Here is a 13,663-nt window from a genome sequence, read left to right as displayed (position 1 = left end):
ATTGAGATCCTCAGATCTGTCTCTGTGATGAAGGGGATTGACAGAGAGCAGCTGTAGTGGTGAACTGGTCAATGAAGAGAGTTTACATACATCAGTCTCTACAATATAATAATAATAATCCTTATTTTAATATAGCACCTTTCATAGTGGACCACTATCACAAAGCACTTTACAAGATACATGACTAGGGTGTGTGAGCTATGCATCAGCTGCAGAGTCACTTACAACAGCGTCGCACCTGAAAAGCAGAGCACAAGGAGGTTCAGTGACTTGCTCAGGGTCACACAGTGAGTCAGTGGCTGAGTTGGGATTTGAACCAGGGACCTGCCGGTTACAAGCCTGTTTCTTTAACCACTGCACCGCAGCTTAGCTTTGTAGATGAGGCTCTGCGTATATTTGAAACGCAGCAGGCAGTCCCATTAACATGTCAGGATTAGTGTATTAATATTGATGACTTTGAATTAGCACAGGTTAACCTTTCATGTAATCCTCCTTTCATTTCCACAGGCGATTGGGAACAATCCTAACGAGTCATGCTTGAGCTGTGCAGTAATTAGGATCAGACATTGTTGGGAAAAACGTGCTTGTTAGCTTTTTCACGTATTTAAAGACTATTGTTAATGCACAGTAAGTATGCCGATTAAGATAAATCCTTCTATAAATATGCAGCCATAAATCTTGCTCGTTTTCAGATTGCTTTGTCATGGTGTTCGAGCTTAACCCTGGCCTGATATAGACGCAATGAAAGCCTCTGTGGGTCAGGGGAAAAATCTATGCAGCTATCTCACCGTAACATAATGTGCTCACAAGGGTGAGCTTCTCAGATTATATCTTTAAACCTTAAGCTTACATTTCACACTTAAGCACCACAGTATTCTCATTGATCAAGCTTTTAGCTCTGGAACGCTGACTGTCTGTCCTGGATACATTCTGACAGCAACTAAAGCGTTCTGCGTAACTGGCTTGAGCAAATTTTAATTGAAGTTTAGTTAAACAGAGCTGTTGTGATTAGACTGCCAAACACCCAGGAACCTCAAGATGACTTGTAAAAATCACATTGCAACAGTGTGTGTTGAACAAAGCTACACAGGCACTATGCTGCGTGGAATTACTTTATTAGCTAGCACACCTGCAATGCTAAAATTGAAAAAAAGCTGCTTTATAAATGTTACTAATCACAATTTCATTTATTGGTTCTTGCTAGGGGTCATAAGGGAGCTGCAAATCTAAAGTAATTCTATAAATTCTATAAAATGAATTCACTTTGTAATTTTAAATGTACTTATACAGTTTATGATTTGTCTTTCGAAAAACGTATTGATGCACTTTTAAAAAATGACACGTTAAACTATGTGATCTTCCGTTATTGCTTCTGCCAGTGCCTGCTTCAAAGCTTACAGAGCAAACGTTCAGATATTTCAGCCAGTGGAGCCTATAGCCACAGCCACGCATGTGAAGCTGGTAATCAGGCGAAGTGCTCTTATAAACTTCCACGTGATCTTTTAGACAAGAGGAAAATGAAGGGGCAGGATTGTTCAGTCCCCATCCATAATCCCTGGAGCCTCGGACCACATTCTTCGGAAGAATATTTCTTTTGATTTAATTTATTATATGGCTCGGAATCTCATTTGCAGTCATTGCCTCTGACATTTTCTTTCATCATATTGAAAAAAAAAAAAAAACCCCAATGAAATAAAACCTTCACAGTCTTCCCACGATGAGGCTGGGCAGGACCCTGAGTGGAATTTATATTCTAAAACAAGCTTGAGTGCAAATTGCTTTGGAGATGTTGAAAGAGCATGGTGAGAGAGTGTAGTGTACTGTAGAGTTTCACAGAAGCCTCCTTACCTTCTGTTTGCTAGTCTCCTGTAGGTAGTCACACACAGACACACCTAGTAAAGCTACCTATCCAGATATCAATAACTAAGACGTTTTAACTTAGGAACTTGTCAGTAGTCTTAAATGGTTTATTATTCATTTTAGAATTATATTGTTTTTTTCTTCCTTTAGATAACAATTAACTTTCCAGTTAAGTACAAATGGTTTTATTGTTAGCTAAACGGCCTGTGTACGGCAGACTTCTGGTCAGGAGACAGACACTTCAGTATCTCTGAATCTCTATCTTTAGTTCTTTGAACGAACCTGGTCCAAACCCTTTGCGATTCTGTACACTGCAACAGCCATATGAATCCCTGCCTAATCAGATCCACAAGGTATAATCTGAAAGGGGCATGCAAAGTTTCTTTTCAGGTGTTTTTCATTATTAGACAGCATAATTAAAAATGCAATGATGAGCCTCATCAGTTATGAGACGTGTAGCAGTTAGGCTTGTGCCGGAGCTCTATCCCCCGTGCTTACTGAGGGCAAGACGTGGGGTACTTGAGTGATCATCTTCACAGAGTTTCACTGCAGAAGGGCAGCCAGGGTCTCGCTCCTCGAGAGCTCTTCATTAGGGGCTAATTGTACCCAGAAAATCCCCTCAGCTGTTCAACATGAGTCACCTAAACAAAATGTTTTATTCAGGAGGTCTGAGCAGCGTCGTGTTCGCAGGCAGAATTAATGAGAAGAGTGTGAGGCGCATACCTGGAGGCTGCTGGAACAAGGATCAGGGAGAGGAGAGCTAGGAGTGGGGAGAGAGGAGTGGGGAGAGGGGAGTGGGGAGCAGGGAGCGGGGAGCAGGGAGCGGGGAGCGGAGAGAGGGGAGACGAGCAGGGAGAGGAGAGCTAGGAGTGGGGAGACGGGAGTGGGGAGAGGGTAGCAGGGAGCAGGGAGCGGGGAGTGGGGTGAGGGCAGACGAGCAGGGAGAGGGGAGCGAGGAGCAGGGAGAGGAGAGCTAGGAGTGGGGAGACGGGAGTGGGGAGAGGGGAGAGAGGAGAGGGTAGCAGGGAGCAGGGAGCGGGGAGTGGGGTGAAGGGAGTGGTGAGCGGGAAGCAGGGAGCAGAGAGCGGGGTGAGGGGAGAGGAGCAGGGAGATGGGAGCAAGGAGCAGGGAGAGGAGAGCTAGGAGTGGGGAGACGGGAGTGGGGAGATTGGAGAGAGGAGAGGAGAGGGGAGCAGGGAGTGGGGAGCAGAGAGCGGGGTGAGGGGAGAGGAGCAGGGAGAGGAGAGCTAGGAGTGGGGAGAGGGGATCGGGGAGCAGGGATCGGGGAGCAGGGAGCGGGGAGCAGAGAGTTGGGAGCAGGGAGCGGGGAGCAGAGAGTTGGGAGCAGGGAGCCGGGAGCGGGGAGCAGGGAGCAGGGAGCGGGTAGCAGGGTGAGGGGAGAGGAGCAGGGAGTGGGGAGCAAGGAGCAGGGAGAGGGGAGAGGGGAGAGGGGAGAGGGAGAGGGGAGCAAATCATTGTTATTTTATGCAGTATTGAGTTGGCCCTGGGAAGCCGAGCCTGGGGAAAGGTTGCGGATGTTACCACACGCCACTGCTTCAGAGAGAAGGATCAGTGTCTTTCTGGCAGATGAGCTGTCACTGTCATGTTGATGGATACATTAAGGTATGCATTTCCATACGGCATCTATGAAATAATGTGGTATGCGCCAGATAGAGAACACACACACGGGCAAACAAACACACACACACACACGCTCACACACACACACACATGCTCACACACACACACACGCACACACACACGCTCACACACACGGGCACACACGCTTACACACACGCTCACACACACGGGCACACACATATACACACACGCTCACACACACACACACACGCTCACACAGACACACACACACATGCTGGTGTCATTTTTACAAAATACTGGTTTGAATTAAAATGTATGTACTTACAGCAGTCTTTAATCATAATTTTTGTGGTAAGATCTGCAGCGGTACTAAAATAAACTTGTAATAGAATGCTATTAGTCCATTTTGGTATTGCTACAGTATTCAGGTGTGTATTACTTCAATTGTTCTTGAAGGAACGTATGAATTGCATGATACGCAGTAGGAGGTCTATGCTATTAGAACCCTATTCCTCTGAATTTCAATTACTGAGTGCACTTCTCTGTGCTCCAGACAGTTTAGCGTATCATGTGAATGCAGAGAGAATTACAAATAATGACTGCTGGCAAGGAAAACTGGTTTCATTTTAATAGGAGGACAGAATTCACAGCGCTGTCATGCAGATAAGGGGTAGACAAATCAATTAGTACAGCAGATTGCAGTGTTTACATTTTACAAATAGACTGCGGTTACATTTGAGCCCTTGCTGATTAAAACTCTGTAATTAAGACCTTCGTTGTATAGCTACCAAGTGCAGAAAGTTTATGTACAGAAGACAATAGGTTTAGTGACAAAAACCTGTACAGCAGAACTGTGCTGCTCCGATAGGCACAGGCTACTCTTGTGGTTAAAAGCCTGAGATATTAGATTCTGAGTTTGATTACCCACTTCATTCCGATGCCAGCGCCTTCAGCAAGTCAATTTTACCATGTGATGGGAGTGCTAGAGTAAATTCAGCATGTGATGGGAACATGCAGTGCTAGAGTAAATTCAGCTCAGACACACACCATGTGCCACCAGGCAATGGCATAACTTTGGTTGTGTGTTGGGGTGGGGTTGTGGTAGTTTCTGTAGCTGGAGCATCTAGTAGTAAAATGATAAATAAACGTTCATTTGATTCAGATTGGCGCCTCTTTGCAGTCGTGAACTCCGTCTTCGGAGGACAGGAGGGGGTATTTCACAGCCAGTCTATGACAATAAGACCCCCATGCTCAAATAGAAAACATTTTTACAGTTTTGAGACCATAGACATTGGCAATGGTCATTTACAATTAAAAGAAAAAAAAAAACCCTTATAAAAACAGTTCTTCACTACCTGGCTGAGCTCTCTCCTCTGTGCTTGAGATCACCCACAATGCATTACGCCCCAACGTTGGCTCAGTTGATTGGTGTTTCCTCTGGGTCTTTGTGGAGACTGCTAGCGCTGATACCAACACATTATTGAGAAATCAAAGCGTTAGGGCTGCTGCAGTGTGCGGGGGGAGCCACTAATGCTGTTTAACCTTTTAGAAATAAGAGAAGTTGTGCATACTTTGTAACGGATATTATAAATAAATGGCTTTTTTTTTTCATTCTCCAACAGGAAGCAGCCATTCCAAGCAGGACTGGGCCATCCAGTGGCCAACATCCGAAACTGGGAAGGAGAACAACCCCATCAGCCAGCCTGAGCCCAGCCAGTGGATCCGCTTCCACCTGTCCCAGAGCCCCAAGGTCCAGTCCAAGTACAATCAGCACTACTGCCAGAGCCCGCAGAGCCTGGGCCCAAACTACATGCACGTGGACCGGCTCACGGTGGAGAGCTACCCTGGACTCTTCCCCCCCTTGGAAGGGCACCGCTCCTTACCTCCGTCCCCTCGGCAGCGGCACTTCGCCCACACCCCTCCCCGGACCCCCCCCGTGCTGGCCACCATGACGCCCCCGGGCACCCCGCCGGTGAGGAGGAGGAACAAGTCGAAAGCGCCGGGAACGCCCCCTCCCGCCTCCCGCAAGCTGATCCACCTCCTGCCCGGCTTCACCGCGCTGCACCGGAGCAAATCCCACGAGTTCCAGCTGGGGAACAGAGTGGACGAGGCGCAGACACCCAAGTAAGCATCGCGCGTCTACTCCATTCCGCTCTGCTAGGCTTGTGTTAGTCTCATTCATAGTTTCATTTTAATCCAATAAAATATCCAGTACAACCCTTGTCAAGTCTCTAATCCATACTGGGAAAATGCATTCACAGTAAGTGAAATGCCCCAGTATAAGTATACATTTTCTTTAACCCTTTCATGCCCAGCGACCTCACATGGGGACGGATACAAAATAAAACTCTCTTCTAGTCTTTTTGTGGAGACACATGGAAGACGCAAATATATGATGACCTCTTATGAGGATGCAATCTTTTCCCTATATAAAGCAATGGGAAAAATGTTCAATGAAAAATATATTTATTAGGAGTCCAGAACTACTTTAAGTAAACAGAGGACACACCATGTGGAGCGGGGTCGTTAGTACAAGGATGTTAATAGCCTCAAGCCCCTGGACTATGATTAAACGACTCAATTTAGGGCTGTTTTCCCTAAATCAAGTTCAGAATGGTTTTGTCATTTCGATTTTAATAAATGCAAGATAGATTCTCAGTGGCATTGAATATGAAAAAGTGATTCATTGCTCTAAACAAAAAATATGACCATGGTAATTACAGAAAGTGTGATAATAACCTAATTACTTAATGAAGTAAGTTATGCCTCATCAATGCAGCATATTGGAAAGCAGGGCCCATTGTCCTCCCCGTTTCAGGGGTGTGTTTGCGTTGGATTCTGCAGCGGTTCTGAATTGCCTCACAAGGATAGTGATAACAGAGGGATGAATGAGGGACAGCACTTTTGAAATGAAAGCCTTTTTTCTTGCTAAGGTTCCTAATCTCGTTGTGATGATGACTCCCAGGTACAGTTCCCATGAGCACGGTGTGGTACAAAGCAAAGTCAACGAAGTTCAATTTAGCACATGAGTGTGCCATTTCCATTAAAGGACCCTTGCCTGAGTGTCCAGTGGGAGTAGATGCTCATTTGTAGTGTCAGAGCGAAGCTACAGTTTCTTTCCAGCTTCTCATCCCCTAATTAATAGGGACTATGTGAAACGCTTTCTCAGCCCACATATTAGCCTCTTGACATTTCTGATTTTCTGCAGAAATGGACAGGTGACAGCATGCCCCTGTGTAATCCTCAGCTGCGTTCCTTAAGGTGTATTTATTTTTTATCTCTTTCACAAAACCTGCAGTAATGACAGGAATAATTTCTGAGGGTCAGGGGTCTCCCCATCAGTCGATTCCCGTCTCCCGTTTTTGATTCTCATTTTTGGGAGTGCTCTGATGTTTCGGCTTTGCTAACAGCAGCGTTGGATCAGCATGATCTAAAGAAGGATCAGAAATGTACGAGGTGGGCATAGCTCCGTTCTGATTACCTCTGTTCTGTCAGCTAGCAACAGCACCGGCTCTGAGGCATCCTGAATGAATGAAGCATCTGGGACCGCATTCTTCACTGAGGATTTCCAGCTCATTACTGTCCATGCGAGTTTCTGTGTGGCTTTGTCCATCTCTAGTCGTTTGTCAGCCTCTTTGGCGGATCCTGCATTTAATTAATCTGCCGCAGACAGACTCTGTAGCTGTCATTTGATCTGTCGATAGGTATTAGAAAAGTGATACCCGGACTAGCGCATGTGTTAATTGCCTCCGACGTTGCACTCTGATATGTAGGTCCAGAATGAAGCTATCGACAGCTGCTCTTGAGAGCAGATGCATTTGTGTTTTGTTTTTCTGCATCACTGTGAAATATTAAGTTCTAAAAGTATCAGCCCAGTTAGTTTTTTCTTGCTGTAATTGGAATACACATGCCATTGTCCCCAAGCATACAGAATCCAAAGAACAGCAAGCGGGCTAATTAGAAAAATATATATGGTCTTGGTATCATACAACCCTTAGATGGTGCTGCTGTGCTTGTGCAAGCTAATTCCCCTCCTGCACAAGTTGGTATAACGTCCATGCACTGGGGGAGAGTTATAATTATTATGTGGTCATCCTTGAGATACCGGAGGCTCCAAATCTTGGTTCAGATTGGTAATGGAAATGTCTTTATGTAGGTTACCTTTTGCTGGAGTTCTTTCTGTGGTGGTTAGTTATGCTAATGATAATAATGCAACAGTAAGGACATGTATTTTTACTGAATGGAACATAACATGCAGAGTGTGCTCGGTGAACAATGTGCAGTATCTGTGAGCCGCTGCAGTGCTTTTGAAGTTGAAAGGCAGTTTTTCTCCACGTCACCGTCTGTAATCAAATAACATTTGACCTCATTACTCTTTTTTCATCCATTCCTGTAGGACTTTAATTAATTTGTATTGTGCAGCATGTTAAATAACAGTGTTAGGAGGCTATATAATGGCTGGATTCTGATCCGGATGGCTGGATTCCGTGATTGACTTTATTACAGCAACGCTTTCTGTAATGAAGGGAGCTGTAATTTATTATTCCTTTAATAGCGTGCTGCTTATATTTAGAAAGGCGTTTTTCTTTCTTTCTCTCAATCCAAATTGAATCCCTTTGATCTGTGCGCTCAGAGGCAGTGTGCCATTCAGATCTGAACTCCGCAAGGCTCCGTGTAGGCAGCTTCGACTCAACAATTAGCATGTTCCCAAAGGCATGACGACTGTTTTGAGAAGTGAAGAGGAACAAGTTGACAAAGTTCATTATAGCTTTAGGCTTCAGGCGGGTTTCTCACATTTCTTCAACAGAAGCATGATTAGTAAGAAGCGGCCGGCATTCTCAGGGCGCCAGATACCTACGGTTCATTTACTCGCTGTTGAGTGTTTGGATGCTGCTGCTTACAGTGGACATCGTGTCCAATGCAAGTGTAAAGGCATGCTGGCATCACATTGATTTTTTTTATGACATTCCTTTTGAAAAGGCATTGCTAATTTGACCTTTCCTGTGGTTCTCAGTTGCTTAAACTGTGTTTTCCAAGACCTGTAGCTAAGGGAACATCACTGCTCTGCCCTGAAGCTTTTACAAATAAACATTCAGCCTGATGAATGGGTTAGCATGTCTAACCTGCATGGCAGTGTGTTAGTAATGGGGATAAACTCTGTTATTTACTCAGAACAAACCTACAAGTTGCAGGTTGACAGACTGCTGCTCTAGTCGCTTCCAGTATGCTGTTCAGGGGTTCCTAATAGTACGAGCACTCATTTGTAATGTTTATTAAGCCTCTTTTTTCCAGGCTTTCCAGGCTGAAGAGTAGAGTGAGGTTGAATTTTTAAGTACACCTAAAGAAAGACGGTGTTCTACACAGGCAGTACATGCACAGGGAGGATGATCTGCAGTAGTTTGAAGAATCTATATAAGATACAAAATAGCTTATCTTCCAATGATGTTTACCCCTGTATTTTAAAAAAAAAAAAGTGTTTTTTCTCAATCGCGACGCTAACCCAGTGATAATGTGAATTGCTTACAGAATAGAGAGTAAATAACATCTCCCTTCATCTACGACTTCAGCTTGGGTTTGCCTGTTTTTGTCTGTTATCACCCCTAGAGAGAACAGAATGAATTTGCAGCACACAGACTCGGGATCGGGACGAACCCACTGCCACTTACACTTTGCACCAAATAAGAGTGAAGGGCTCGCTGCTCATCTCATTTCTGCTGCTCCCTCAACAGCCCTTTAAACAGAGCGCTTCCCCTTTTATTAAAGTGCTTATTAAGACAATTTAGTAAAACTATTCTACCTTTTTTGCCTGGGTTTTACAACAGCTTTTACTATTAAAGCTTATTAAGATAGTACACCACAGGGAACTTTGCTACATATACTATATAATATGGTTATAGATGGCTGAGAACTGTGCAGATTGATTACCTGCACTGTTTACATCACTACTGTGATATTGACTAGCTGCTTCCACTGAGGCTTCAATTACACCTTGTCTCATTCGTACACAGCCGACTCAATCAAAAGCTGGCTCCCAAGCATCTCCTATCTCATACACTTTCATTCTGCGACAAGTCATTGCAGTTAACAAGATATGAACTGTAATCTAATCCTCCCGTGTTGATTTGTTATGATGGATTCAATGGAATCGCAGTCCTGTTTATTGGATGTAGCTCGGAGGGAACTGTAAATGGGTAGCGTGAATGACATCTTCACCCAAAAAGCAAGTAAACAGAAGCAGATGGCACACACTGCTGTAAACACAAATGCAGAGAGTTAGTCAACAAATTACATGTTCCTGGCACCAGGATACAATAGGAGGTCTTTTAGAAAACTGCTGACACCTGAAATGCAGGAAAGATGCTGTTTGAGCAGCTATAAAAACACACAATGGCAGGGTGTTCGATATCCGCACGCCAGGGGGTGTGGTGACGATAAACAGCCTCGTACTGCAGATTCTGCACCCTATTGGATCACCCTGGACTGTGTTATTGCACTTATAAAATGGCACTGCCACCTCACCCAGGTGGAGCTGTTGTTCAGCGAACCAGGGCAAAGGTGTGAGTGGTCTGTTTCTGGTTTGGTGTGCATGAGTCCTTTTCTGACTTGGAGTAAGCAGCTTGTAGTTCTTAATAGTTTTACATACAGTACACTTGCATGGCAACTTTGCATCCAGACCCACCTGCTTAGAGATTGCACGCTGTAGCTGTTTTGTCGACCCCTGCAAAGCTCTATGACATTAGGTGTCTATACAGTGATCAAGCCAGTGTTTGTGGTAAAGAAGCACAAAAACTCTTTCCTGTGCTTTTTAGGTTGGTATTGCTTTGCCTCTAAGGCTGAAGCTCAGGTAAGGTCGATAAAAAGGACATGGGAAGTTAAGAAAAATGCTCGCCTCCCTGGCTGTTTAAAATACTGAAACGACCCGAGGATGTTCAAAAGAGCGATGTGAAAGAAAAAAATGAAAAAAAAAGAAAACAAAACCACTCACAAAAAAGGGTTTTACTGCGATAATTGAATCTAAATGTATCTAACGCTGTGTAGCTTGGCAACTACGAAGAATAACATTTTTTACTCTTGCACCATTGTTGTACCCGTGAAAAAGAAAGAACGCAGTAAGTTCAAATGATAAACATCCTGAATTAGCTGGGGCTGGATATTTCAATCTGCTAGCGAACATATGAAAATGAAAAGCATATCATGCACATTTTATTCATATTTCATTTCCTTCCTGTGTAATAATGTGTGGGTTTCATATTCCTACACTTCTCTATTAAGTTTAGTTTGCAATTTTTTTTTTTTTTTTCAAACTGAAGAAAACTTATACAGGCATATTCATCCCACCAGGGACGTGTACAGACATCGTATCTCAGTGTCTCCTTCTGTCAGACACGCTCATCACAGACTGGCACACAGTATTCAGATTCTTTAACTTGTTTCCCATTTCTGGGCAATTATGAGAATAGATGCGGGCTGTCAGGCAGACCATAAAAATAAATGAAATAAATTAGTTCAGTTTTTGGAAAGAAAAGCCATTAATCTGAATGCTGTGAGTCCACACAGTCTATAACAAGGTGACACTTCATAGCTGTTAGTGGCACTTGGCACTGTGTGTTGTGCCTCAGAAATCTCATCACTGTTAATTGCTGCATTGGCATTCAGTCTCTGATAATGCTGCGTGGTAAAGGGGTATTAGCATGTGCTGCTGAGGAGGTAATACCTAACAGAGTCTATTCCCTCTAATGAAATACTGCGCGCCTCTACACGGCTGCAAAATTGAAGGCATGATTATGAATTTATATGAGTGTTTAGGTGCCCACTGTGTCGGGGTCTGGAATCCTTTTGTTGCTTGTGCATAATTGATTTCTTCAGCCCGGACGCTTGTGGAAATGGCAGCTGCGTGGTTAAGTGAGCGTCTGGGGAGGTTCAAGTGGCCGCAGTGATGTCATCTGCTTTAGGACGGGCAGTTTGGGATTTTTAATTTTGTTTGCGCTTTCGCCTTTCTTAAAGCCAGTAGCTGAAGTCCCACGAAAGCCTTGATGTTCCCTTACCATCTTCCTTCTTTATATTCCCTCACCGTAACTTCAATGGCAAAACAATTCAGGGGTGCCACCCCTGGGACCAGTCTCCCAAATATCCCATCATTGATCACAGTTGATGAACACAGAGGCGCAGCGCTGTAACACTAGAGCGCAGATCACATGTCCGTTCTTTATTCTTTATTATTGAAAGAGAACAAAGTTAAAAACAAAGCAACGTTTTGACTTTCATCGATTCTTGCATGGTTACATCTGCACAAAGGCAGCCACAAAGGTATGAGTCATTGGCCCTGATGTTGAGTCTGTTAGCTGGATCTGAAAGAGGGATGACCAGGGAGCTGAACGGGAATTAAACATGTTGACGGCAGCACAGCTCGTTCAGTTGTGACAGAATTTCAAAACACCTCCTCTCTGAAAACTGAGCAGCCGCAAGCCATGGAGAGACCATCACGGATACTGAGCATTAATAATCTGCAAGCAGAGAGAGAGAGCGAGAGAGAGAGAGAGAGAGAGAGAGAGAGATTCCATGTCCAAGTCAAGCACTTTGATTTGGTTCGGGACTGGCTTGCTGCAAGTTTTATGGTTCGCACCAAGAGCCAAAAAAAATTCTAATCGTCGATCTTAATCCATTAATTGTAATTTCTTGGATCATTTTTAACTGGCATCTGAATGGGTTAACGTTGAACTAAACGCTCATCTTTTAATCTAAACAGTAACGCAGCACAACACAGGCGTGGGGCACTTGCACTTACAGTTCTTAGTCCTTGGATTAAATGGCAGTATATCTAAACAGAATTGACAGCTACAGCATTGAAGTCGGGGCCCCTTTTGTTATGAAAAGCAAGCACTCAGACAGTGCCTGTGAGTCTTGTGGGGAGTATTTCTGTCTTCAAGAGCATGCACAGTAGCTCTTTTAATGGATTGGATCTCCTGGTCTTCATCACAAAACCATTTTAGTGTTCTGTCTTGCTGCTTACAGTATCATAGGCTTTATTTTTCACAGCAGTAAATAATGTAACAGAAAGTGGGTCCCTTTACCTGTACTGTTAGCATAGGATTCTTTCCAGGTGGGTGCTGTGAGCAGCACTTCCACCCACAGGTCGTGATGTGTCAGGCTGCTTCAGATACTGCTTCAGCTGTGTCCGCTTGCATTGAGGGGACGTGGCTTCTAATGTGGTACTGCTTGCACTGAGGGGACATGGTTGTTTGCAATTCTTTTTTTATTACCTATACTTTTGAAGGGTTGCTGTGAGGCTTGACAAGAGCAGCAGCACAGATTGGATCCCTGAGTATAGAAGTGGCTGAAAACTGAACTAGTAGCAGTGTTAGGGTGTCTTTGAAATGAATTGAAATGTTTCCAGGCAGAGCTTGGTTTTATCTCATTTCGGACTTGTCATAATGGCAGAACGTCTTATCTTGTTAGCAGATAACATGTGCCATGTACAACAGCACACTTCTGTTTAATAGCAGCTGTTTGATCAGTAGACTAGTCACGCTCTGCATTGAGCCTAGCTGCCTTTGGTTTGTGAAGCCCTGGATTTATCAAAGATAAGCCTATTGTATTTGATTGGTAAATAGATCAATTTGGAGTCCAGGGACATAGACATTGGACCTGAGGATGCTGCTAGCCAATAATATCCCCATTTAGCTGGATTGAGTTAACAGATCATCAATGTATGGCAATCCAATCAGAATAAATATTGCTCTGCATTCACAGTATTTATTGCCTGAACTTAGCATTTCCGGAGGCATTTTCCTCTCCCCAGCTGAAAAGTAAATTGAATTGAGCCTTAAGTGTCCAATCTCAATACTCCCTGGAAAGGTGTAAGAATCTAGCTAGTGCAGAGCTGGAAACCATCATGGCACAAAGTAGCAGCCTGAACCTATCAACCCACTGAACTCACATTCTGTAGAGGAGGAGTACTGTGTGTCACCCCCTCTCTAAGAGTGTCTCCTGTCATCCCTCAGAGATATTTAGCTTTAAATACATTTAGGAGCACAGCTGAAAGCATTGTAAATTGCCACTGACTCTGACAGTTATGACACTCAAGAGACCTCTCGGGATGTGCAAAAAATTCACCGCCAGTCACTGTTATTTCTTAAAACCAAAAGAGAAAGATGTTTCAATAAAAATGCACTTTGTGGGGAATGCTAAAACTCTGCAACCA

General features: G+C 44.0%; 1 protein-coding gene across 1 annotated transcript in view; it reads left to right on the top strand.

The window, feature by feature from the left end:
* The window catches only part of LOC121297441 (kinase suppressor of Ras 2-like), a 74,421-nt gene that overhangs the window by 14,288 nt on the left and 46,470 nt on the right, over positions 1-13,663 (top strand). The window contains 1 exon segment of the mRNA XM_041223767.1: positions 5,085-5,586. Coding sequence (XP_041079701.1) covers positions 5,085-5,586 — 502 coding nt within the window.

The sequence above is a fragment of the Polyodon spathula genome, chromosome 22 (genome assembly GCF_017654505.1).
Source record: "Polyodon spathula isolate WHYD16114869_AA chromosome 22, ASM1765450v1, whole genome shotgun sequence".
Taxonomy (NCBI): Eukaryota; Metazoa; Chordata; class Actinopteri; order Acipenseriformes; family Polyodontidae; genus Polyodon; species Polyodon spathula.
Note: the sequence above shows the minus strand (reverse complement) of the source record. Positions and strands in the feature narration are given on the sequence as shown.